The sequence below is a fragment of the Chiloscyllium plagiosum genome, unplaced genomic scaffold (genome assembly GCF_037043375.1).
Source record: "Chiloscyllium plagiosum isolate Xiang-an unplaced genomic scaffold, Cpla_swu_hap1 HiC_scaffold_6, whole genome shotgun sequence".
NCBI lineage: Eukaryota > Metazoa > Chordata > Chondrichthyes > Orectolobiformes > Hemiscylliidae > Chiloscyllium > Chiloscyllium plagiosum.
Window position 1 is genome coordinate 132,198,274 of NW_028270144.1, and position 27,918 is coordinate 132,226,191.

Here is a 27,918-nt window from a genome sequence, read left to right on the forward strand (position 1 = left end):
GAATAGAGGGAACATTACTGTGTATCTAACCCCCAACAGGCACCTGTCCTGTGAGGCAATGGGTGAGAGGTAATAAGAAATTTGGGTGTTCAGCCCTCCTGCATGGTGGGTGGGTGATGGAGTGAGGTATTTAATTAACAGTTTAGCAAGTGGCAGAAACAGACGATGGTGGGAGATGGCTGTTTGTGGGGCAAGGTTTGTGGTGTCCATTTGCATTCATCGGGGATTGGTGCTGTTTGTGATTTTCATAAATGATGTCGATGAGAATGTGGATAGATGATGCGTTTGTGGAAGGCATTAATTTTGGTGGCATGGTTGACAGGAGGAAGGTCTTAAGTTACAGGAGGAAGGTCTTAAGTTACAGGAGGATGCAATTGGATTGGTCAGATAGACTGATCGGTAACCCTGATAAGTGTGAGGTACAGGGGAACCTCGATTATCTGAACGAGATGGGCGGGGACTGTTTTGTTCAGATAATCGATTATTCGGTTAATTGATTAAATGCCTTTCCTCTGGGGCTCAGAGTTTTAAAGTCTGCTCCCCGTTCAGGGGACTGCAGCAGCACACATACAGCCACGTTCGCGTGCACACGACAGCCGCGTGCACACAACCTTTACTGCAATTCTTTGACAGGTTCCACCTCTACCCTGTACAGGGCAATGTTGGTCGCATTATCTGGGGAGGAGGGGGGTGGTGCGGTTAGGGTACATCCCTCTGTAGAACTCCAGGGAAAATGTGGGGCGAGAGAGAGGGCGAAAGGTCAGTCGTTTGAAGAGGGTGCCTGTTAATCGCTGTAAACAAAAGACACTACCTCTGTTGGAAATACGTCTTTGATGTAATGTTTCTATCCTTCGGGTAATCCAATTTTCGGATAATTGGCATTTGGATAATTGAGATTCCTCTGTACTCAGTGAATGGCAGGATCCTGGGAAGCTCAAAGGAACAGAGTGATCTTAGTGTGCTTCTCCACAGATCCCTGAAGGTGGCAGGGCAGGTTAATAGGTAGTTCAGGCATATGGGACACTTGACTTTATCAGTCAGAGCTAGGAGGTGATGTTGGAGCTGTGCAGAACTTTGGGGAGGCCCCAGCTGGACTACTGTGTGGCAGTCTGGTCTCCACATAATAGGATGTGATTGCACTGGAGGGGGCGCAGAGGAGATTCACCAGGATGCTGCCTGGGATGGAGCAGGTTAGCTATGAAGAGAGCTGAATAAGTTCAGGTTGTTTTCTTTTGGAGCAGAGAAGAGAGGCCTGGTGAGCATGGATAGAAAGCTGCTGTTTCTCTTAGTCGAAGGGTCAGTAACAAGGAGTGCACTTTTATCATGAAGGGCGGTGGTTTAGAGGGGTCTTGGGGAAATTCTTTTTCACCTCCAGGGTAGTTGGAGTCGGGAATGCACTGCCTGGGAGGGTAGTTGTTGGGTAACCTGAACCTTTTAAAAGTACTTGAATGAACACTTGAAGTGTAATAACATTCAAGGCTGTTGGCCTCATGCATGAGGCCGAGTGTAGGTAGTTTGTACTTTTTGGCTGTGCAGTCTCGATGGGCTGAAGAGCCTGTTCTGTACTGTATGATTCTAAGATGCAGCTAAAGTAAAAGCAGGAATGAATTGCTGTACAGTGTAGGCTTCTGCCGTGATTCCGTTCCTGTGATTTCAGTTGATCAGCTGAGCCCAGCAGGTTTCTTGGAAGGTCAACACAATATTTCTGGGCAATGCAACCCTGGCATTAATGAGTCATAATTGCAGGCTGTGTGGGGGAGAGAAAGAGAAAGGTGGTCAATACTGAGCAAGTGAGCGAGTTTCGGCTGCATTGGAGCCCCTTCCAGTCACAGCACAATGTCGCCCTTCTGCTTTATGAGAGTCTCGATGTGCTGAATACACTTTGTCGCAATTTGTTCCCTTAACCACTCCTGGCTTCACTTGTTACCAATTCCAGGATACTGAAACTGATTGAAGCATTCACTCATGACCGTTCCAGGCATTGACCCTTACAATACAGCCTGTACTTCACATCTCCTTGCATCTGTTAGTCTGTTGCTTTTAATATATATCACCAAATCTTGCTCCCCACCTGCCCCCCATCCCCATTTGATCAGTTTGTCTGAACATGCCTATCTTTAGAGTATCTTGGAAGTACTGGTGTTGGACTGGAGTGGACAAAGTTAAAAACCGCACAACACTAGGTTATAGCAATAGCTTTCAACCACCTGATGAAGGAGCAGCGCTCAGAAAGCTAGTGCTTCCAAATAAACCTCTTGGACTATAACCTGGTGTTATTCAGTTTATAACTCTCTTTAGAGTGTTCTCATTTGTCTCAATTTCCTTCCTATTTAACTTGAGATAAAATGACCTGGTATTCGTATCTGAGGAAAGATTCTTCTGGCTATGGAGGGCTTGCAATGGTTGGTTACCAAACTGCCATTCCAGGAATCAGGGCTTTCATATGAAGAGAGACTGAATCAGTTAGGACTATGTTCACTGGGGTTTAGAAGAATGAGGTAGGGGAATTCTCATAAAAACATGTAAAATTCTAACAGGGCTGGACAGGGTAACTGCAGGAAGGATGGTCCCAATGTCTTGGAACTCCAGAACCAGGGTTTGCAGTCTAACAATATGAGGTAGGCCATTTAGGACCAAGATGAAGAGAAATGTTTTCACCCAGCAAGTGGTGAGCCGGTGGGATTCTCTGCCATAGAACATGGTTGAGGTCAAGAAGGAGTTATGATTTGGAGGTGTCGGTGTTGGACTGGGGTGTACAAAGATCGCACAGCACCAGGTTATAGACCAACATGTTTATTTGGAAGCACTAGCTTTCAGAGTGCTGCTCCTTCATCAGGTGGTCAGAAGGAGTTAGATGTGTTCTTACAGCTAAAGGGTTCAAAGAGTACAGTGAGAAAGTGGGAATAGGGTACTGAGTTGGATGAGGCTTGAAGGGCTGAATAGCCTCCCAAAGCTTCTATTTTCTTTGATTCTGCTTCTAGATTTCTTGCCTGAGCCCTCCCAGCACTAAATATTCACTGTCATTTCTCGATCTCCAATGGTCACCTTCCTAATCTCACTGTTGTCTTGTTGCCCTCCCTCTGGGAGAGGGAGTGCCATATCCTTGGGGCTAGGAATGGGCAGCCCTCAGGTTTTGCCTGCTTCTGCCTGGGAGGGATGAGGTAGATGCTTGATGCATTAGTGAAATGTTGAGGTCTTATTGAAGGTGGAGCCGGGATTGGGGGCGGGATCACTGTAGGCCAATCTGCAAGAGCTCCAGTGAGCAGCTCTGGAATGAATCAGCAGTCGGCTCTCCTGTTGGAATCATGAAGGATTATTTCTTGGCCATTATAGTGCCTGATCATTGCCCAGGTACAGAGTCCAGTTTGACAGGATCTAGCCAGATCACAGAACCTTAGGATAGCTGAGATTAGTGGGGATTTTAATTGAAATAGTTTGTGTGGTTTTGTGTGTGGGAGCGAGCTGTGATCAATTGATCATCTACAGCTGAAACTGTTCCAAGATCAGCTAAACAGTAATGTCAGCCTCAGTTCCAGCAACAGACTGTGCAATCGGAGGAGAGCACAAGTGACAGTGCTGGAGAGTGCAGTCACGCCAGGAATATTGGCCTCGGGGTGGGGAGTGAGTCCTGGAGAAACAGAACCAGAGGGAGTGGGCAAAAGAAAAGCGAGCAGGATGAGGAAGGGTGTGGTGGATGGGAGCAGGAAGCAGAAGGGAGTTGGGAGGGGTGGAGGGTGGGAGTGGTAGGAGGGGAAGGGAAGTGAAGTGTGGCCTTCTGAACTGCATCTGTAAATCTGACTTGTCCCTTTTGATGCCAAGATTAGAAATGGCAAGAAGAGACTTAGTATTACTAAAACCAGATGGACTGCACTGTATCGGCCTCGTCACCAGAAACAGCAAAGGCATGGCGCTCTGATGAACTCTGCAGAGTAATCTTTATTAACATCCAAGGCTTATGCCAAAATTTGAGAACTGTTTCACAGACAAGTCAAACAACGGTCTGACATAATCGAGCTCACTGGATCATACCTTGCAGACAATGTCTCAGACACCATCATCATCATCCCTAGTTATGTCCTGTTCACCAGACTTCAATGTGGCACCACTACTGACTGAGCTGGTAGAGTCTTAAAGGACGTCTGAGTCTGTGGTAGGTGGTGAGGAAACCAAATGTGGGATAAACATGCTGGACCTTTGCTTCACCAATCTGTCTGTCACAGGCACGTCTGTCCATGACTGTCATTCGCCCCAATACTATCTCTCAGTCCCCTGGAGACAAAGTCCCACCTACCATTTGAGGAAGCCTTCCATTATTTTGTGTAGCACTATCATGCCAAATAGGACAGACATCACACAGATTAAGCAATTTAAAGCTGGGTATCCATGAGGTAATGTTGGCCATCAGCAACAGCAGCAGAATTGTATTCAGCTACAATCTGTTACCTCAGAGCATGACATACCCTACTCTACCACTGCCTTCTCACCTGGGAATCAACCACACCGTTCGTGAGAATTGCAGTTGGGAATGCCAGCTGGGCACAGTACCTATAAATGACTCAAACCTGATGAAGTTCTAAAACTATCACCTGGAACAAGTCAGTGTTAATCAATCCCACAACTAGCAGATGAAGTCTAAGCTCTGCAGTCTTGCAACATCTAGCTGTGATTGGGGATCAAGTATACAACTAACGTGAAGAGGAGGTTTCCCAGTTACCCCTCAACTATGGGAGTTTCTTGCACATCAGTGCAAAAGAAAAAGATTAAAACATTTGCAAGAATCCTCAGACACAAGATGACCCATTTCATCCTCCTGGGAAGGTCCTCAGCACCAGTGAGGGTGAAAGGCAAGGTTGACAGGAATAGGGAACCCTGGATGACAAGATTATTGAAGCTTTAACCAGAAAAAGAGAGAGAGGTAGGGCTCAGGTACAGGCCGGTGGGATCAAGGGTATTCCTGGAAGTATATGAAATACAGGAGTTCACTGAAGAAGGAATTCAGGAGACGTTTATGTATAGAACCGCAAGAGATGAGCAGGGCCCTCAATTAATATTTTTCCTCTGTGTTTATCGTGGAGAAAGACATGAAGACTTGGAAACTTGGGGACGTTAGTGGTCATGTCTTGGAGATAGTCCGATCACAGTAGGGGAGGTGTTGGATGTATTAGAATGTATGAAGGTGGATAAATGTCCTCGTCCTGACCTGGAAAATGGATAAACCTCCTGGTACTATCCAAGAGACCGAGAAGAAATTGAAGGGGCCCTGGCTGCTATTTTTGCATCATCCTTAGCCATGGGCGGGGTCCCGGAAGACTGGAGGCTAGCGAGTGTTGTGCCCTTATTCAAGAAGGGCTGCAAAGAAAAGTCTGGGAACTGTAGACTGGTAAGCCTAACATCTGTGATAGGTAAGTTACTTGAGAAGATTGAGATAAAATATACATGCATTTGGAAAGATAGGGTTTGATTAGGAATAGCTGGAAATGTGTTGCTGGAAAAGCGCAGCAGGTCAGGCAGCCCTTCTTCAGGAATGGGGAAAGTTTGTCCAGCAGGCTAAGATAAAAGGTAGGGAGGAGGGACTTGGGAGAGGGGCGTCGGAAATGTGATAGGTGGAAAGAGGTCAAGGTGAGGGTGATAGGTCAGACTGGGGTGGGGGCGGAGAGGTCGGGAAGAAGATCTCCGGTTAGGAAGGCGGTGCTGAATTTGATGGATTTGACTGAGACAGGGTGGGGGGAGGGGAAATGAGGAAACTGGTGAAATCCGAGTTCATCCCTTGTGGTTGGAGGGTTCCTTATCGGAAGATGAGGCGTTCTTCCTCCAACCGTCGTTTTGTTGTGGTCTGACGATGGAGGAGTCCAAAGACCTGCATATCCTTGGTGGAGTGGGAGGGGGAATTGAAATGTTGAGCTACAGGGTGTTTGGGTTGGTTGGTCCGGGTGTCCCAGAGGTGTTCTCTGAAACGCTCCGCAAGTAGCCGGCCTGTCTCCCCAATATAGAGGAGGCCACATCGGGTGCAGAGGATGCAATAGATGATATGTGTGGAGGTACAGGTGAATCTGTGGCGGATATGGAAGTTTCCTTGGGGCCTTGGAGGGAGGTGAGAGGGGAGGTGTGGGCGCAAGTCTTGCACCTCCTGCGGTTGCAGGGGAAGGTGCCGGGAGTGGAGGTTGGGTTGGTGGGGGGTGTGGATCTGACGAGGGAGCCACGGAGGGAGTGGTCTTTACGGAATGCTGATAGGGGAGGGGAGGGAAATATATCCTTGGTGGTGGGGTCCGTTTGGAGGTAGCGGAAATGACGGCGGATGATACACTGTACATGGAGGTTGGTGGGGTGGTAGGTGAGGACCAGTGGGGTTCTGTCCTGGTGGCGGTTGGAGGGACGGGGTTCAAGGGCGGAGGAGCGGGAAGTGGAAGAGATGCGGTGGAGGGCATCGTCGACCACGTCGGGGGGAAATTGCGGTCCTTGAAGAAGGAGGCCATCTGGGATGTGCGTTTTTGGAACTGGTCCTCCTGGGAGCAGATGCGGCGGAGTCGAAGGAATTGGGAGAATGGGATGGCGTTTTTACAGGGGGCAGGATGGGAGGAGGTGTAGTCCAGGTAGCTGTGGGAGTCGGTCGGTTTGTAGTAGATGTCCGTGTTGATTCGGTCGCCTGAGATGGAAATAGAAAGGTCGAGGAAGGGGAGGGAGGAATCTGAGACTGTCCAGGTGAATTTGAGGTCGGGGTGGAAGCTGTTGGTGAAGTGGATGAACTGTTCAACTTCCTCGTGGGAGCACGAGGCGGCGCCGATACAGTCATCGATGTAGCGGAGGAAAAGGTGGGGGGTGGGGCCAGTGTAGTTGCGGAAGATGGATTGTTCCACATATCCTACGAAGAGGCAGGCATAGCTGGGGCCCATGCGGGTGCCCATGGCTACTCCTTTCATTTGGAGGAAGTGGGAGGATTGGAAGGAGAAGTTATTCAGGGTGAGGACCAGTTCACTCAGTCGAAGGAGGGTGTCAGTGGAAGGGTACTGGTTGGTACGGCGGGAAAGAAAGAAGCGGAGGGCTTTGAGTCCTTCATGATGGGGGATGGAGGTGTACAGGGACTGGATGTCCATGGTGAAAATAAGGCATTGGGGACCGGGGAAGCGAAAATCATGGAGCAGGTGGAGGGCGTGGGTGGTGTCCCGAACGTAGGTGGGGAGTTCTTGGACTAAGGGGGACAGGACCGTGTCGAGGTATGCAGAGATGAGTTCGGTTGGGCAGGAGCAGGCTGAGACAATGGGTCGGCCGGGGCAGTCAGGTTTGTGGATTTTGGGCAGGAGGTAGAAGCGGGAGGTGCGAGGTTGTGGGACTATGAGGTTGGAGGCGGTGGATGGGAGATCCCCTGAGGTGATGAGGTTATGGACAGTCTGGGAGATGGTGGTTTGGTGGTGGGGGGTGGGGTCCTGGTCAAGGGGGCAGTAGGAGGATTAGGAATAGTCAGCATAGCTTTGTGCATGGAAGATCATGCCTCACCAATTCGTTGGAGTTCTTTGAAGAAATGACCAGGAAGGTTGGCGAGGTCGAACGTAGAAGACTGAGGGGGGAATCTTATAGAGGTGCATAAGATAATGAGAGGCATGGAGAGGGTGAATGCACTCAGTCCTTTCCCCAGAGTTGGAGAATCATGGACCAGAGAGTATCAGTTTAAGGTTTGAAGGGAAAGAGTAAAAGGGAATTTGAGCAAGATTTTTACAAATGGATGGTGCGCATATGGAATGAGCCATCAGCAGAAGTGGTTGAACCGGTACATTAACAACATTTAAAAGGCATTTGAACAAATACATGGATGGGACATGTTTAGAAGGATCTGGGCCAACTGCAGGGAAATGGGAGCACCTATTACAGCCAGAAACTTTTCCTATCCTCTATCTTGGATTACCCAGTTTTGTCTCAATGGAGTTGGAGTCATCCACATTCCTATATGTGGATGACCCACTTGCAGAATGTTCAGACAATGCAGTTTAACCCTTTAATATTACATTAATGTCCAGAGATATATTCCAATGTAATCTTTTAACATTACACCCTTATCCAAGATGTTCCAGTACTGCTACAACATGGCGACTATTGGGAATGCGGAAAACCGCCCAAGTGTGTCCTGTGCACAAAAAGCAGGAGAAATACAACCTGACCAATTACTGTCAAATCAATCTACTCTTGATTATTAGTAAAGTGATAGAATGTGCTATAACGCGGCACTTACTCAGCCATAACTTGCTGTATGATGTTCAGTTTTGGTTCCCGGATTCTGACCTCATTACAACCTTAGTATAAACATGGACAAAAGAGCCGAATTCTCGAGGTGAGATGCGAATGACTGCCCTTGACGTCAGGGTCACATTTGACCAATTGTGACCCAAGCAATTCCATAGTCCATAGGAATCCGGTGAAGTCTGTCTGCTGGTTGGAGTCATACCTGACTGGCTTTGAACCAAATTGCTGATCCTTCAGTGTCGCTGAGTCAAAGTCCTGGCCAAAGTTCCTTTCTAACTGCATTGTGTGTATATCTTCACCATATGGATTGTAGCAGCCAAAGATGGCAGCTCATTGCCACCTTCTTAAGGACAGCTAGAGATGGACAATAAATGCCGGCCCAGCCAGAGACATTCCGAGCACATTCTTGAATTGCTAGGACGTGACATTATTTTGTCCAGGGATTTGTTCTGAGTCTGTCATTCATCACTTTGGATGAAGAAATAAGAACGTTCATATCCAAGATGGCATTATTGGCAGTGACGTTGCAAACTTTTCACTGCACTCATTCGGGTGCACATGACAAAGCTAATTCAATTTGATACGATTCAAAATCGGGCTACCCACATTGTATCGGAAAGAAATCTGACTATTTGCTGAATGGGGAGAATACACGCTGAACAACAGAAACTGAGGAGTTGCACACAAACTGGGTGGGAGATTTGCTCATGTGGTTTGGCAGGATTTAAACTAGTTTGGCAGGGGGGTGGGAACCAGAGCTACATATCTAAGAGGGGGGTAGTTAGATATGGGGAAGTGACAGGAGGAATTGAATCTATTGGGAAGTTTATTCATGTGATCGAACAAGTGTGTCTGCTTTAACGCTAGGAGTGTCAGAAATAAGACTTGGGACTATGACATTGTGGCCATAACGGAGACGTGGGTTTCACAGAGGCAGGAATAATTGCTAGATGTTCCAGTGTTTAGAACGTTTAAAAAGAACAAGGAGGGTGGAAAAAGAGGAGGGGGTGTAGCATTGCTAATCAGAGAGTGCATCACAGCTACAGAAACGAAGATTGTTGAGGCTGGTTTGTCTACTGAGTCAGTCAGTCAGGTGGAAGTTAGGAACAGCAAGGGAACAACCATCGTATTGGGGGTTTTCTGCAGACCACCTAATAGCAGTAGGGAGATTGAAGAACTGATAGGCTGGCAGATTTCGGAAAAATGCAGTTGCAGCAGGGTGGTTGTTATGGGTGATTTCAATTTTCCCAATATCGACTGGAACCTCCTAAGTGCAGGTGGTTTGGACGGAGCTGTTTTTGACGGGTGTGTTCAGGAGGGTTTCCTTACTCAGTAAGTAGACAGAGCAATGAGGGGAGAGGCCATTTTGGATTTGGTGCTCGGCAACGAGCCAGGACAGGTGTCCGATCTCGTGGTGGGAGAACACTTTTGTGACAGAGATCACAACTGCCTCACATTTACCATAGCCTTGGAGAGGGAAAGGAGCAGTTACCGAGGGAAGATATTTAATTGGGGAAAAGGAAATTATGATGCTATCAGACAGGAGTTGGGAAGTACAGATTGGGGGCAATGTCTGTTGTGCCCTTTCTATGGTGCATGTGGAGACTGTTTAAGGAGCAGTTGTTGCGAGTGATGCACAAATTTGTTCCTCTAAGACAGGTAAGAAGGGGTAAGATTAAGGAACCTTGGATGACGAGAACAGAGGAGCTTCTCGTCAAAAGGAAGAAGGCAGCTTACGTAAGGTGTAGGAAGCAAGGATCTAGCACAGTTTTAGAGGATTACAGGCTAGCTAGAAAGGAGCTCAGAAATGGACTGAGGAAAGCCAGGAGGGGGCATGCAAAAGGCTTAGCAGGAAGGATTAGGGAGAACCCAAAGGCATTTTACTCATACGTGGGGCATAAGAGAATAATCAAGGAGAAGGTATGGCTAGTCATGGATGGCATAGGGAACCTGTGCGTGGAGTCTGAGCAGATAGGGGAAGCCCTAATATTTTGCTTCAGTTTTCACTAAGGAAAAGGACCTTGTTATGAATGAAAACTTTGAGGAGCTGGGAAACAGGCTTGACCAGGTAAGATTGATGAGGTTTATGTGCTGGAAATTTTGGCAAACATTAAGATTGACAAGTCACCAGGGCCAGACCGGATTTATCCCAGGCTGCTCTGGGAAGCGAGAAAGGAGGTTGCTAAGCCACTGGTGAAAATCTTTGCCTCCTCACTCTCCATGGGAGTTGTACTAGAGGATTGGAAGGAGGCGAATGCAGTTCCCCTTTTCAAGAAGGGGAATAGAGAAATCCTTGGCAATTACAGACTAGTCAGTCTTACGTCTGTGGTCAGCAAGGTTTGGAAAGAATTCTAAGAGATAGGATTTATGACTTTTTGGAAAAGCATAGTGTGATTAAACGCAGTCAGCATGGCTTTGTGAGGGGCAGGTACTGCCTCACAAATCTTATTGAGTTCTTTGAGGAGGTGACAAGACAGGTTGACTAAGGTCGAGCAATCGATGTGGTGTATATGGACTTCAGCAAGGCATTTGATAAGGTTCCCCATGGTTGGCTCATTCATAAAGTCAGGAAGTATGGGATACAGAGAGATTTGGCTATCTGGATTCAGAATTGGTTGGCTGACAGAAGGCAGAAAGTGGTTGTAGATGGAAAGTATTCTGCCTGGAGGTCAGTGTTGAGTGGGGTCCCGCAGGGGTCTGTTCTTGGGCCTCTGCTCTTTGTAGTTTTTATAAATGACTTGGATGAGGAGGTTGTGGGGTGGGTTAGTAAATTTGCAGATGACACAAAGGTTGGAGGTACTGTTTGATAGTATTGAGGGCTATTGCAGGGTGCAGCACGACATAGACAGGATGCAGAGCTGGGCTGAGAAATGGCAGATGGAGTTCAACCTGGATAAATGCGAAGTGATGCATTTTTGATGGTCGAACTCGAATGCTGAATATAGGATTAAAGACAGGATTCTTGGCAGTGTGAAGGAACAGAGGGATCTGGGTGTGCAAGTACATAGATCCCTCAAAGTTGCCACCCAAGTGGATGGGGTTGTTCAGAAAGCATATGGTGTTTTGACTTTCATTAACAATGGGATCGAGCCGCGAGGTTTTGCTGCAACTCTACAAGTCCCTGGTGCGACCACACTTGGAATACTGTGTCCGGTTCTGGTCGCCCTACTATAGGAAAGATACAGAGGTTTTGGAGAGGTGCAAAGAAGGTTTACCAGGATGCTGCCTGGGCTGGAGGGCTTGTCTTACGAAGAGAGGTAGACTAAGCTTGGAATTTTCTCTCTGGAGAGAAGGAGGAAGAGAGGAGACCTGATCGAGGTGTGCAAGATAATGAGAGGCATGGATAGATTCAATAGCCAGGGCAGGATTGACTGGCATGAGGGTTCATAGTTTCAAGATATTAGGAGGAAGGTATAGAGGAGACGTCAGAGGAAGGTTCTTTATGCAAAGAGTTGTGAATGCATGGAATGCGTTACCAGTGGTGGTGGTGGAAGCAGAGTCAGTAGAGACATTTAAGTGATTGCTCGACATGAACATGGATAGCAGTGAATTGTGGGGTGCGTAGGTTAGGTTATTTTATTTTACATTAGGAATAATCTGTGGCACAACATAGTGGGCCGAAGGGCCTGTTCTGTGCTGTACTTTTTTATGTTCTATATATGTTCAATACATCACCATGAACTAGCAAGCAGTTATGAAATATAATCAGGAAAGCAAATGGGATGTTGGCCTTTACTTCAAGGGGCTGGAATGCAAGGCAATGGATATGATGCTTCAGTTGTATATAGCTTAGCTGAGACCCCATGTAAAATAAATGTGCTCAGTTCAAGAGATGAAGTCGCCATAGTACCACTGGACCGTAGGGCAGCTGTCTCATCAGAAAGAAGACACTGATAGTGGTTTAACCTGAGATCCCCGTCTCAGGCCGGAGGAGAGGTTGAGAAGGAGAGTCTGTCACAGTAACCTCAGCTGGTACAGGAATTGAACTTGCGCTGTTGGTATTACTCTGCATCACAAACCAGCCAGGTAAAAACAAGGACTGCAGATCCTGGAAACCAGAGTCTAGATTAAAGTGGTGCTGGAAAAGCACAGCAGGTCAGGCAGCATCTGAGGAGCAGGAAAATTGATGTTTCGGGCAAAAGCCCTTCATGCAGCCAGCTAAGCAATCCAATCCCTAAGCTCAGTTTAGACACCAAATCTTGCAAAGAGTGATTGACTATGAAGGAGTGCAGCGGAGATTCATCTGGATACAATCAGCATTTAAAAGATTGAATGGTGAAGTTGCACAGGCTTGGCTTTTTTTCTTTAAAGGGTGATCTAATCAAGGTGTTGCTGATGAATAAGGGATTTAATGGGTTAGATCATTTAGTTGTATTTCAGAGTCCAAAAACAGAAATTCCTGGAAAATCTCAGCGGGTCTGGCAGCATCTGTGGAGAGAAAGCAGAGTTAACGGTTTGGGTCCAGTGACCTTCAGGACTAAAGATTCTGAAGAATGGTCACTGGACCTGAAACGTTAACTCTGATTTCTCTCCACAGATGCTGCCAGACCTGCTGAGCTTTTTCAGCTGTTTCTGGTTTCTAGCATCTTTAGTTTTTTTTTCATTTAGTGATACTTAGGGTCAGTTGGAACTTCCAAGATTGAGGTGAGTATGTTTGGTTGGGCAGGGGTATTAAAGAATTGGAGTAGAGGAGTGTAAACCGATTTGAGAATTGAAATAAGGCACAGACTCCTCCTTTCTCTGCTCCTCAAATGTACTCCCTGAAATTCAGTTGGTCTCACTAGGACCACTTGTGTCTAGACCTCATTGCTGCTTTATGCAAGAGTGGTTTTAGCTGAATTCTTTTGCTCTATTATTATCTGAATGTGTTCCTGACGTGTTTGTTCCTTTACAGTTTTCAGTGTAAATGGTCTAAGTGTGATTGTACCAATGCAGGCTTTAGTGCTATGACCCTAGCATGTTTGTGCCTGTATAATTTGTATGCCTGCGACCCTGGAGTATTTCTATCTGTACAGTTTTCGGTGCAAATTGTCCTACAATGTTTGTACCTGCACAGTTTTCAGTTGCTGTAACCTTAAGATGTAGGTACAGACAGAGGCCATTCAGCCCATCAAGTCTGTTTCACCATTCAATAAAATCAGTCGCGAATCTGATAATCCATCTTCCAGCCTTTCCTTAAATCCCTTAATTCCCTTACTAATTAAACATTTGTCTAACTGAGTTTTGAATATACTTAATAACCCAGCTCAACTTCCCTCTGCGGTAACGATTCTCTGAGAGAAGAGATTCTTCCTCATCTCTGTCTTCAATGAGTGACTCCTTATTTTGTCCTAGACTCTCCCAAAAAGGGGAAACAACTTTTCCGCATCTGCCCTGTCAATTCCCCTAAGACTTGTACAGTTTTCAGTGCCTCTGGCCCTAGAGTGTTTGTACGTGTATAGTAGCTGCCATGGTCCAGTAATGTTATTTTTGGTTGAGTGGTTTATTGGTTTAATGCTGTGAAGCTCAAATCCTGAAACTGGGGAGTTTAAGTTCTATTAATTGAATGGATCTGGAATTAAAATATAATAATCTCAGCAATGGCAGCCATGAAATTGTTATACAAGTCCATTTGATGCACTGATATCCAATTTGGAAAAGAATATAAAAACAGGAACAGACCTTGCTGGAAAAGGTCTGGCAGCATCTGTGGAGAAAAATCAGAGTTAATGTTTTGGGTCAAGTGACCCTTCCTCATAGTTGAGGGTAGCTAGGAAAATGCCTGTTTATATTGGAAGGACTGTGTTGTCTTTGCATCATCTGATTTAGGTGAGAGTTCAGACATACAGCAGGGTAGTTCAGTGTTAGTTATACTCTGAGATGGAAGTAAGCCACCTGCCTGCACTCAAGACAGCTTACCACGACCCATGGGGTGATGGCTTCATGGATAAAGGGCTTAATTGCAGTCGCAGTCTGTACCATTGTCCAATGAGGGAAGATGGTTTGGCCCTGCAGGAAGGCAGTGTGGATGGTTGGGAGTTGTGACAGTCTGTTGGGTTACTGTGGGGAAAGAGTTCCCCTAACTCTTGATGCTGGATCTGCTGCAGCTCTGGTTGATGTCATTTTCAAGCCCGATGCCACAAATGCTGATTACAGTTCACGTTATTGCAGCCTGGATTGTGGGAATGTTGAAGCTTGGTATTCGTTCTTGTACTTTTTTTCGTAACTAGCAATTTAGATGTCTGTATGTGAGCATCCAGTTTAAAACTAAGAATGCGGGGGCAGGGTGCAGACATAGGCTATTCCCCTGCTGCAGATTTTTGTACATTATTTCTGGGAAGTAGCTTTTTCCCATTTAGTGGAAGGTGAATTTATTGTGCTCCGAGTTTCTGTCAAAGGCATCTGCAGGGCATTAATCCCCAGAGTCTCTGAATTTGGGCACTGGTTTTACCCCGGGGACTTTGATCTCTGTTCCATGATGTCTTGAATGCGTTGATTAAATTTCTGTGACTTCTCACCTCCAGTGGGAAAATGGTTGCTGAAACTATCAGCAATCAAATGGAAAGGAAAGTGAATCGACTGGCTTTGTGTTTATTGGAGCTCCAGCCTGGGTTTGCACTTATCGGAACTCCAACTTGGGTTTGTGTTTTTGGAGTTCTAGCCCAGATTTATGTTCATTGGAATGCAACCTGTGCTTTGCTCTTATCAGGTCTCTAGTCTGATGGAATCATGGAGTTAAAAAGCCCTTCAACCCCCCATCATACATGTGCCATTTGTCAAACATCTATCTGTTTCAATGGCATTTTCTATTAAGTGCTTGTATCAAAAAAACAAAGCACAAAGAAAATTTACAGCCCAGGAACAGGCCCTTCAGCCCTCCAAGCCTGAGCCGATCCAAACATGCTGTCCAAACCTGTCGCCCAATTCCTAAGCATTTGTACCCCTCTCTCCCCACCAACTCGTGCATCTGTCCACATGTATCTTAAATGAATCTACCATGCCTTGCTATGTATATCCCTCTTAAACTTTTCATCTCTCACCTTGAAAGCGTTGCTAAAATTTTGCTTATATGCCTCGAGGGCTGTTGCCTCTACCACCCTTTTAGGCAGTGAATTCCAGATGCTCGTCACCCTCTGGATGAAAAAATACTTCCCTCAAATCCCTTTTAAACCAACTGTTTCCCCTCCTTACTGGACCCTTCTGCTAAGGGGACAGGTTTCACGTTAGCCACCTTTTCTATGACCCAGGGTTTTGTGCAACTCGGTCAGATCAACCCTTGCCCCAGCCTTCTGTGCTGTAAAGAAGGCCAACGCATTTTGGTCCAGGGACATTCGAGCTCCTTCTAGGTCAGGGCTCCGCCTGGGCCCACCCCGTGCCGGGGTCTCTGCCTGGGCCGGCATCGTCACTCCTATGAGGTTTTATCAGCTCCCTATTCAGGGAGATGGGTATGTGTGGCAAAGCTGACAGTTATTTACTGCCACTAACAGTTTTTAATCTTTCATTGGAAGTGGGTTTGCTGGCAAGGCCAACATTCATTGCTCATCCCTTTCTTTATTCACACATGGGCTGTGAACATCACTGGCTGGGCCCAGCATTTATTGCCTGTCCCTAGTTGCTCCTTGAGAAAGTGGGGTGAGCTGCCGCCTTGAGCCGTTGAAGTTCATGTGCTGTGGGTTGACCTACAGTGACCTTCGGGAGGGAATTCCAGGCTTTGACCCAGTGGCAGTGAAAGAACAGCGATATATTTCCAAGTCAGAATGGTGAGTGACTTGGAGGGGAACTTGCGGGGGGGTGTACGCTCCCCTTGTCCATCTCAATGGAAGTAGTCATGGGTTAGCAAGGTGCTGTCTATGGATCTTTAGTGAATTTCTGCAGTGCGTCTTGTGGATAGTACACACTGCTGCTCCTGAGTAGGCTGCTTTGTCCTGGATGGTGGCAAGCTTCTTTTATTTTGATCTGGTTTGATGTATTGTTGTCACATGTACCTTAGTACAGTGAAAAGTATTGTGAGCAGTATAGGCAAATCATAGGGTGCTTAAAGCAAGGCATACACGTTACAGCTGCACAGCAAGTGTGTAAAGCAAGATCAGCATTACCTGAAGTTAGAGAGTCCATTGATCAGTCTAATAACAGCAGGGAAGGAACTGTTCCTGAACCTGCTGGTGAATGTTGCGAGCTTTTGTATCTTCTGCCTGATGGAAGAGGTTGTAGGAGATTATTACCGGGTGGGAGGGGTCTTTGATGATGTTGGCAGCCTTTCCCCGGCAGCGAGATGTGCAGATGGAGTCCATGGATGGAAGCTTGGCTTCTGTGATGGTCTGGGCTGTGCACACCACCTTCTGTAGTTTCTCTCAGTCCTGGGTGGAGCAGTTGCCGTACCAGGCCATTATCCACCCAGGCAGTATGCTTTCATCTGTGCATCTGTAAAGGTTGGTGAGGGTCCTGATGGACATGCTGAATTTCCTGAGCTGCCTGAGGAAGATGAGGCGGTGTTGTGCCTTCTTGACTGTCACATCTACATGGGAAGGCCAGGACAGATTGTCAGTTATCGTCACTGCTAGGAACGTGAGGCATTCGCGCCTGTCCACCTCAGCTCCGTCGATGTAGATGGGGGGGGGGGGGGGGTGTCCTCCTTTTTTCCTGAAGTTAACGATCAGTTTTTTAGTTTTGCCAATGTTGAGAGAGGGGTTGTTCTCATTGTACCACGTCACCAAGTCCTCTATCTCTTTTCTGTATTCTGACTCAGCGTAGTTTGATATCCATCCTACCATTTGGTGTCATTGAGCAAACTTGTAGATAGTGTTCTTTCGGAATTTGGCAACACGGAGTACAGGAGGGCGCTGAGAAAGCATCCTTGGGGGCTCCAGTGTTGAGGGTTATTGTGGAGGAGATGCAGTTGTCTATCTTCACTGATTGCAGTCTGTGGGTCAGGAAGCTGAGGATCCAGTTGCAGATGGCGGAGTCAAGACTAAAATCACAGTCTTGAGATCAGTCTGGAAGGGACTGTGGTGTTGAAGGTGGAGCTGTAATTAATCAGGGTAAAAACAAGGACTGCAGATGCTGGAAACCAGAGTCTAGATTAGAGTGGTGCTGGAAAAGCACAGCAGGTCAGGCAGCATCCGAGGAGCAGGAAAATCGATGTTTCAGGCAAAAGCCCTTCATCGGGAATAGAGGCTGGAAGCCTCCAGGGTGGAGAGATAAATGAGGTGGGGGTGGGGAGAAAGTAGCATAGAGTACGATAGGTGAATGGGGGTGGGGATGGAGGTGATAGGTCAGAGAGGAGGGTGGAGTGGATAGGTGGAAAGGAAGATAGGAAGGTAGGATAGGTAATGAGGGCAGTGCTGACCTGGAAGGTTGGAGCTGGGGTGAGGTGGGGGAAGGGGAAATGAGGAAACTGGTGAAGTCCACATTGATGCCCTGGGGTTGAAGTGTTCCGAGGCGGAAGATGAGGCGTTCTTCCTCCAGGTGTCAGGTGGTGAGGGAGCGGCAGTGGAGGAGGCCCAGGAGCTGCATGTCCTCGGCAGAGTGGGAGGGTTGGTTGTAATGTTGGGCCACGGGGCGGTGGGGTTGATTGGTGCGGGTGTCGCGGAGATGTTCCCTATAGTGCTCTACTAGGAGGCGTCCAGTCTCCCCAATGTAGAGGAGACCGCATCGGGAGCAACGGATACAATAAATGATATTGGTGCATGTGCAGGTAAAACTTTGGATGTGGAAGGCTCCGTTGGGGCCTTGGATGGAGGTGAGGGAGGAGGTGTTGGCGCATGTTTTGCAATTCCTGTGGTGGCAGGGGAGGGTGCCAGGAAGGGAAGGTGGGTTGTTGGGGGCTATGGACCTGACCAGGTAGTCACAGAGGGAACGGTCTTTGCGGAAAGTGGTGGGGAGGGAAATATATCCCTGGTGGTGGGGTCTGTTTGGAAGTGGCGGAAATGTCGTCAGATGATGTGGTTTATGTAAAGGTTGGTAGGGTGGAAGGTGAGCACCAGGGGGTTCTGTCCTTGTTATGGTTGGAGAGGTAGGGTCTGAGGGCAGAGGGACGGGATGTGGATGAGATGCGTTGGAGTGCATCTTCAACCACGTGAGAAGGGAAATTGCGGTCTCTAAAGAAAGATGCCATCTGGTGACCTTGTTGACCAGATGTTCCAGGAATTAGGGTCTGCCTCGGGAAATGGTGTCCCCTCTAGATCTGTTACATTGATAGGCAAATTGTAGGGAATTGGGGTAGGCATGGAGACTAGAGTTGATGTGGGCCATGACCAGCCTCTCGAAGCACTTCATGATTATGGAGGTCAGAGCCACTGGGCAGTAGTGATTACATTACATTGTATGTTCTTTCTTTTGTGCTGGGGTGATGGTGGTCTTCTTGAAGCAGATGGGGACTGGCTTGTAGGAGGGAGACGTTGAAGATGTTGCTGAATATCTCCGCCATCTGGTCTGCACAGGATCTAAGCCAGGGACTCCATCTGGGCCTGTCACTTGCCTTGAGTTGACTCTCAGGAAGACTGTTGTAACATCTGCAGCGTTACAGAGGGAGCAGGTGCGTCTGGGGTTGTCGGGCAGGCGTTACCGTGCCACTGGCGTTATGCTTGAACTGAACATTGAAAGCACTGAACACGTCAGGGAAGGATGTGTTTTTGTCTGCTATCTTGCTCTGCTTCATTTTGTAACCCGTTATGTTGTTTAGGCCTTGCCACAGGCAGGGGTGTGCGCGTGGTTGGTTTGGGCCTCCAATATGCTGCACTACTGCCTTTTGGCACCTCTGATGGCTTTGCAGAGTTATAGGTAAATTTTCAGAATAGGTTCGGGTTGTTGGACTTGAATGCTGTGCACCTGGTCTTCAGTAGGGCATGGATTTACCAGTCCCATCCAGGCAGGTGGGAGTATTCCGTCACTCCCCTGACAGGTTGGATTTAGAGTCATAGACCAGCCTCGAGTAATACAGCATAGAACCAGACCCTTTGGCGCAAACTGATCCATGCTGACCATGGTGCCCATTCAGCTAGTTCCAATTGCCTGCATTTGGTCCACATCTCTCTGAACCCTTTCCATCATGTACCTATCCAAATGTTCTTTAAATGTTGCTATTGCACCTGTCTCAACCACTTTCTCTGGCAGCCCATTCCATATACACATCACTCTTTGCGTGAAGAAGTCGCACCTTTAGTCCTCCTTAAAAGCTATGCCCTCTAGTTTTTAGTTCCCCATCCCTGGGAAAAAGACTGCTTTTTGTGTCCAAGACATACCTGGCATATCTCAGATTGAGCCTACAGGATTTTTAAGGGGGAGGGAGAGCAGCTGGTAGCCATGTCCCAATGACGTAGGGAAAAGGAAAAAGAGAACATAGCGAGGTAGGTTGGAAGCTAGAAGGCCACATACTAGGGAGATTAGGAATAGAGAGCGCGTGCAGATGAACACGTGGTTGCGAGGCTGGTGTAGGAGGGAGGGCTTCAGATATGTGGATCATTGGGATACCTTCTGGAGAAAGTGGGACCTGTACAAGAAGGACAGGCTGCACCTGAACTGGAGTGGCACCAATATTCTGGGTGGGAGATTTGCTCGAGCTCTTCGGGAGATTTTCAACTAGATTAGCAGGGGGATGGGAACCTGAACAATGGATCAGATGATGCAGTAGTGAACAGCCAGATACATTGCGCAGCGAGACTGTGAGGCGGGTTAGGCACTTGCCAGGTGTGACAGGTTGAAGTATGTCTATTTTAATGCAGAATAAGGGTGACAAACTCTGAGCATGGATCAGTATTTGGAAGTCTGTTGTTGTGGCCATTACGGAGACTTGGATATCTCAGGAACAGGAATAGTGGTTGGATGTTCCGGGGTTGAGAGCTTTCGAAAGGAATGGGGTGGGGGGAGAGAGGTTGAAGAGGTGGGGGAGTGACATTGCTAATCAGGGATAGTATCACAGCTGCAGAAATGGAGGTTGTCAAGGAGGGTTTATCTACAGAGTCATTATGGGTGGATGTCAGAAACAGGAAAGGAGCAGTCACTTTATTGGGAGTTTTCTACAGCTCCCCCCCGAAGCAACAGAGAAATGGGAGAGCAGATTAGCAGGCAGACTTTGGAAAGGTGCAGAAGTAACAGGGTTATTGTCATGGGTGACTTTAGCTTCCCTAATGTTGATTGTAACCTCCTTAATTCAAATAGTTTGGATGGAGCAGTTTTTGACAGGTGTGTCCAGGAAGGGTTTCTGACGCATTATGTAGATAAGGTGACTAGAGGAGAGGCCATATTGGATTTGGTGCTTGGCAACGAACCATACCAGGTGTCCGATCTCTTGGTGGGAAAACATTTCGGTGATAGAGATCACAACTCCCTGACCTTTACTATACTGTTGGAGATGGATAGGAGCAGATGGTATGGGAAAGTATTTAATTGGGGAAGAGGGAATTAGGATGCTATTAGGCAGGAGCTGGGATGCCTAGATTAAGAGGAGATGTTCTCAGGGAAATGCACGACAGAAATGTGGAGGTTGTTTAGGAAGCACTTTCTGATGGTTTGGCCTACTGAGACAAGGAAGGGATGGTAGGGTGAAAGAACCTTGGGTGACAAGGGATGTGGAACATCTCGATAAGACGAAAAAGGAAGCTTACTTAAGGTTGAGGAGACAAGGATCAGAGAGGGCTTCAGAGGGTTACAAGGCAGCCAGGAAGGATATGAAAAATGGACTTGGGAGAGTGAGGAGGGAGCATGGAAAAGCTTTAGTGGGTAGGATTAAGGAAAACCCATAAGGCGTTCTACACTTGTGAGGAACAAGAGGATGGCTAGAGTGAGGGGAGGGCTGATCAGGGAGAGTGGAGTGAACTTGTGCCTGGAGTCAGAGGAAGTAGGGTGGTCCTTAATGAATACTTTGCTTCAGTATTCACTAGTGAGAGGAGCCTTGACATTTCTGAGGACAGTGAGGAGAACAGACTGATCTGTTAGTACAAATTGATGTAGGAAGGGGGATGTGCTGAAAATTTTGAAAAAAATAAGGGTAGGTAAATCCCCTGGACCAGAGAGGATATACCCAAGGTTACTGCAGGAAGCAAGGGAAGAGGTTGCTCCAGCTTTGATGATGACCTTTGCACCCTCACTGTCCATTGGAGTAGTGCCAGATGTTTGGAGGGTGGCAAATATTATTCCCTTGTTCAAGAAAGTGAATAAGGATAATCCTGGGAATTACAGATCTTATGTCAGTGGTGGGCAAAGTATTGGAGTGGATTCTGAGAGTTGGGATTTATTATTACTTGGAAAACCATAGTTTGATTAGAGATAGTCAGCATGGCTTTGTGAAGGGCAAGTCATGCCTCACAAACCTTATTGAATTCTTTGAGGATGTGACAAAACACGTTGATGAAGGTAGAGCAGTGGATGTGGTGTACGTGGATTTTAGCAAGGCATTTGATAAGGTTCCCCATGGTAGGCTTATTCAGAAAGTAAGGAGGCATGGAATACAAGGAAATCTGGCTGTCTGGATACAGAATTTCAAGGTGATTGGAGGAAGGTTTAGGGGAGATATCAGAGGTCAGTTCTTTATGCAGACAGTGTTGGGTGTGTGGAATGCACTACCAGCAGTGACAGTAGAGTCAGGTACATTAGGGACATTTTAGCGATTCTTGGATAGACACATGGATGATAGTACAATGAAGGGTATTTGGGTTAGTCTGATCTCCAAGTAGGATAAAAGATTGGCACAGTTGAGGGCTGAAGGCCCTGTGCTGTACTGTTCTATGTGTACTATGTTTGGACAGTTTTCCACATTGTCAATAAAGTACCAGGATTGTAACTGTACTGGAAGAGCTTGACTAGGAGAGCGGCAAATTCTGGAGCACAAGTCTTCAATACTATTGCTGGACTGTTGTCAGGGCCCCTTCGCAATATTCAGTGCCTCCAAATATTTCTTGATATCATGTGGAGTGAATCGAATTGGCTGAAGACTGGTAACTGTAATGCTGGGGACCATTGGAGGAGGCTGCAATCGAACATCCGCTTGACACTTCTGGCTGAAGGTTATTGTGAAAGCTTCAGCCTTATCTTTTGCACTGATATGCTGGGCTCTTCTGTCATCGAGAATGGGGATATTTATGGAGCCGCCGCCTCCAGTGAGGTGTTTAATTGTCCACCACCAGTCACAACTGGATGTGGCAGGACTGCTGAGCTCAGATCTGATCCATTGGTTGTGGGTTTGCTTAGCTCTGTCCACCACTTGCTTCTTTTGCTGTTTGGCATGCAAGTAGTCTTGTTTGGTAGCTTCACCAGGTTGACACCTGATCTCCTGGCATGTGCTCGTGCACTCTCCATTGAACCAAGGTTGATCCCCTGGCTTGTTGTTAATGGTTGAGTGGGGGATAAGCCAGGCCATGAGGTTACAGATTGTGCTGGAGTGCAATTCTGTTGCTGTTGATGGCCCACAGTGCCTCATGGATGCCTAAGTTTGAGTTGCTGGATCAGTTCAAAGTCTATCCCATTCAGCACGGTGATAGTGCCATACAGCACAATGGAGGCTATTCGCAAAGTGAAGGTAGGACTTCATCTCCATGCCGACTCTGTCTGACCCTCTCGTTGGCCTACAAGTGCTCTGCTACAAAGTTTTATAATGAACTTTAGCATTATAATGTCAAGCTAACTACCCTATAATACTTGCTTTATCTTTATCTCCTTTTTAAAATAGGAACTGGAATAGGCCATTCAGCCCTTCGAGCCTGTTCCAACATTCATGGGGACTTTTTCACCCCTTGAACTGAGTGGCATGCCGGACCATTTCAGAGAGCAGCTAAGAGTCAACCAAAATATTGTGGGTGTGGAATCACTTTATAAAAAAATTCTTGTGTTGTAAAAAATTAACTTGTTTTCTCTAGAATTGAGGGTTAAGGGTTATCTGGTCAAATCCTTCAAGAAAGTAACAGGAAAAAGCAGGGTAAACAAAGTATTTCCTTTGTTGGAGAGTCTAGAATTAAAGAGCATAGTCTGAAAATTGGGGCCTGACTGTTCAGGAGAGATGTTAGGAAGCACTTCTACACACAAACAGTGGTCGTTGTTTGGAACTCTCTTCCACAAAAGGCAGTTTATGGCAGAATAGTCATTAATTTTAAATCTGAGATAGGTAAATTTTGTTAACCAAATGTAATTAAGGGATAAGTGTGAAAGGCCAGTTTTTGGAGTTAGACCTCAGATCAGCCATGATCTCATTGAAAGGTGGAACAGGCTCGAGGGGCTGAATGGCCTCCTCCTGATCCTCTGCTTCTATTTTTAAAAAAAAAGGTTTAAAAAAAAATCAGGAATTATAGACACGTTAGCCTGAAGTTGGTAGTGGGCAAAATGCTAGATTCCATTATAACACTTTAGTAGCAGAGTCCTTGGAAAACAATGAGAGAATTGAACAGAGTCAGCATAGATTTACGAAAGGGAAGTCATGTTTGACAAATCTGGAGTCTTTTGAGAATGTACCAAGTGGAATTGGAGGGGAGCCAGGGATGGGGTTTACTTGTACTTTCGGTAAGATCCCACATAAGAAAATAATATGTAAAATTGAAGCACATGTTATTGGAAAGTTTCCACCTCTCTTTCAGACTGTGTTCCAGGTGACAACTCTATGTTTAAAAACGCAGTTATCCTCATCACCCCCTCTTGCCTTGAAGGCAGGTCATTGACTTGAAATGTTGACTTTGTTTCTCTCTCTACGAGATCTTCTGTTTTCACTTGTGTTTAATTATTAATGAGGTATTAATATTTATGATTCAGATCCTATCTGGAATCGGAATTCATTTGAGACAGATGCAGACCTGCCCTCTGGCTGGATGCGGGTACGAGACACCTCGGGGACATATTACTGGCACATTCCCACAGGAACAACTCAGTGGGAACCACCACCTCCTGCTTGTGATCAGGAATCAGGATCTCGGAAACCTTCTGCCATGTCACAGTGTACAACTCCCTTGGAGGATCCACAGGTAAATGCAGCAGGTTGTAAACTTGATGACTAGCAGAGGCAGTGATTGTTCACCCTGGACAAGAGGGACCCCAGAACATCAGTATTCAATGAAGGATAAAACTGAGGCTTCAAAAATACTGAAGCTAATAGGGGCAAAGGTGGGTAGAATGTACCATAAGAAATTAGGAACGGGGGAGACCATTCAGTACCATTGGTGACCTTTAAGCGGCAATTGGATAGGTACATGGATGGGTGCTTAAGCTAGGACAAATGTTCGGCACAACATCGTGGGCCGAAGGGCCTGTTCTGTGCTGTATTGTTCTATGTTCTATGTACAAGTGTGTCCGCTCTGCTTTCCCAACTGACTGGGACAGAGAATTCCAAAGATTCGTTATCCTTTGAGTGAAAATATTTGTCCTCATCTCAATCTTAAACAATTCACTCCTTATCCTGAAACTGTGCCTCTGGGTTCTAGATTCCAAGCCCAGGCAAACAACCTTATCAGTGTCTATTCAAAATCTGTCCATTTCGGAGAAATTGCTTTTCATTCTGCTAAATTGCAGCAATATGGACCAGTTTACTCATCCTCTTGTCATGGGCAACCTTCTCACCTCAGAGACCAATCTAGTGAACCTAGGTGAATTAGGGATAATAAAAGATAGATTAGAAGAAATTGCTGGCTGAATAACTTTTATTTTTGTCCTGTCTGTCTCCACATTCTCCCCAAACGTCTGTGTTTGCTCGGTTACCCTTCCTTTTGGTGTTGATCATTCCTCAATATTGTTGTTGTCACTCCATTTGCCCTTTGGAACTTTGTTCCAGCTGACTTGGACTGGTTTAACTGTGGGTGAGAAGTGTAATGGAGTCGACATATGGAAGGCAAGTTCCTGTTTATTTAGTGTGTGTATAGTTTGATAAAAATGAATTTAAGGAAGAGAGTGATGCCTGCAATAGAGATGCAATAGGAATCAATTGGACAGCAGATCATGCCTGAGATGTGGCAGTGGTCATAGAGTCATAGAGATGTACAGCATAGAAACCAACCCTTCAGTCTATGTCGACTAGATTTCCCAACCCAATCTAGTCCCACCTGCCAGCACCTGGCCCATATCCCTCCAAACCCACCCTATTCATATACCCATCCAGATGTGTTTTAAATGTTGCAATTGTAGACTTTGTCTATTTATCCTATCCATGCCCCTCGCGATTTTATAAACCTCTATAAGGTCACCCCTCAGCCTCCGACGGTCCAGGGAAAACAGTCCTAGCCTATTCAACCACTCCCTATAGCTCAAATCCTCCAACCCTGGCAACATCCTTGTAAATCTTTTCTGAACTCTTTCAAGTTTCACAAGATCCTTCAGATAAGCAGGAAACCATAATTGCACGCAATATTCCAACAGTGGCCTGACCAATGCCCTGTACAGCTGCAACATGACCTCCCAACTCCTGTACTCAATACTCTGACCAATAAAGGAAAGCATACCAAACACTACCTTCACTATCCTAATTACCTGCGACTCTACTTGCAAGGAGCTGTGAACACTCCAAGATCTCTTTGTTCAGCAACACTCAGATTTGCTTTCCCAAAATGCAGCACCTCGCTGAAGATAATACAGTGGAACAAAGCAGATAATGTTCCAGCTCCATCCTAAAGATGGATTAGACACTCTCTCTCGCTCTCTCTGCCCCCATCCCCCGTCAGCATAACACACACGTGCGCGCACACACTATTCTCATATTTCTCCATGGGAGGTGGGACCAGGAGTATGGACACTGACTGGTGCTAAGAGTCCACTTCTAGGATCATGAACATATTGTTTCATGGGGTGAAATCATCCATAGGTATTTAGATTCTCAAATAAGCTCTGACCAAATAAAACCCACTGAACAGCATAGAATCCTTACAGTAAGAAAGAGGCCATTTGGCCCATCGAGTCTGTACCGACTTTCTGCAGAGCATCCCACCCAGACCTAATCCCCTGCATTTCCCATGGTTAAATCACCTAGCGTGCACATCCTCTGGACACTACAGGGCAATTTTGTATGGCCAGTCCACCTAACCGGCATGTCTTTGGACTGTGGAAGGAACCGGTAGCACTTGGAGGAAACCCACACAGACACGGAGAGAAGGTTCAAACTCCACCCAGACAGTCAACCAAGGCCGGAATCAAAGGAATCAAACCCTGAGTCCCTAGCGCTGTGAGGCGGCAGTGCTAACCACCGAGTCACCCTTACATATATTGATAAAGCCTGGAACACACTGCAAGGAGGTCTAGTAGAAGCAGGTTCATTTGAGGCAGTCAAGAGTTTGTTGGATGACTATTTAAATATATATAATATTCAAAGTTGTGGGGAAAGAGCAGAAGAACGGTGTTAAGTTGTAGTGCTCACTCAGAGCTGATGCAGACACAATAGACCAAGTGGCCACCTTCTGAGCCTTAATTGATCTGTGATATAGAGCTTTTTCAAACTTGAGCTGTACCAAATAATTTTCCAACTTCACTTTGGGGCATCATCCCTGTTCTGATATTAGAATTAAAACATGACAAGATCTCGCAAATAACCATTTGATGGTAACCAAATAATCTGATTTTTGACCATATTAGTTAAGAGTGTTACGACCAATGCAGGTGGAAGTGTGCTTATTCTCAAGCTGCACTGATCCACAAAAATTAATCAAAGTATGCACACTTCTCGATTTACCTGTATGATGGACTCAGGTTAACAGCAAATGCTGACCCGATTTCTGCACTTATTAAGAAACTATATTTATTTCAAATTGATTAATTCTGACCACAAGTGAAAGAGCACCATATAACTCTAATACTTAAATGTCTAACACCATCTAAAATCTCTACATATACAGAAAGATTCAGAAATAAAATTGCTGATATTATGAGTGGACGAGAAAAAGTACTGGGACACACTGTTCAGTACACCAGTATACAGGCTTCGATGGATGTTTCCTTTTCTTCCCATGACTTGCTATTCTCTGAAGTCCCACCTTCCAGGTTGTCAGTACTTTGCCAAAGACACAGGGGTTTTACACATTAATTGTTCACTTTCACAGTCACTGGTGAGAGGCAACAGCTAACAGCAAAGGGTGGAACAGAATAACCGACTTCCTTTAGCTTGAGTTACAAAAACAGAAATTGCTAGATAAACTTCTTCTGAAAGAGAATCACTAGACCCAAAACATTAACTCTGCTTTCTGTCCACAAATGCTGTCACACTACTGAGTTTTTCCAGTAATTTCTGTTTTTGTTTCAGCTTTCCAACATCCACAGTTCCTAGTTTGTTTCAGCTTGAGTTACTTTGCTACAAAGACGTAGACAGATTATGGTTCTTGCGGTTTAGAAAACTTTCTGATCTGGTATTGGACGAGATCTCTGGATACTTCGAATTGTTAGGGCAAAGTCAGCATTGTTTCATCAAGGTGGGGGTGGATGGCGGGGCATGCCTGACAATTCTTTGAGGAGGTAATGAGCAGGTTAGACCAATGAGTGCCAATGGATGTTATCTACCTGGACTTCAAGAAGGCCTTTAACAAGGTGCCACACAGGAGGCCCATGGTGTCAGAGGCAAGGTGCAAAAATGGATAGAAGCTTGGCTGTCTGGCAGAGTGTGGGGACAAAAGGGTTCTTCTCAGGATGGCAGCCGGTGACAGGTGGTGTTCCAAAAGGCTCAGTGTTGGGACCACAACTTTTCACTTTATACATTAACGATCCAGATGAAGGAACTGAGGACAGTCTGGCTAAGTTTGCAGATGATACAAAGATCAG

The 27,918-nt window shown here is 46.3% G+C and overlaps 1 protein-coding gene across 4 annotated transcripts in view; it reads left to right on the plus strand.

Annotated features, from left to right (window-relative positions):
- Positions 1-27,918, plus strand: part of apbb1 (amyloid beta precursor protein binding family B member 1) — a 173,518-nt gene that overhangs the window by 38,758 nt on the left and 106,842 nt on the right. For all 4 annotated transcript variants that reach the window (XR_015757510.1, XM_087988515.1, XM_087988514.1 and 1 more), the window contains one exon: positions 23,944-24,152. Coding sequence is in view for 3 of the 4 variants with exons in the window: in XM_087988515.1 (XP_087844641.1) it covers positions 23,944-24,152 (209 nt within the window). In the remaining variant the exon portion in view is untranslated. The remainder of the gene's footprint in view (positions 1-23,943; positions 24,153-27,918) is intronic.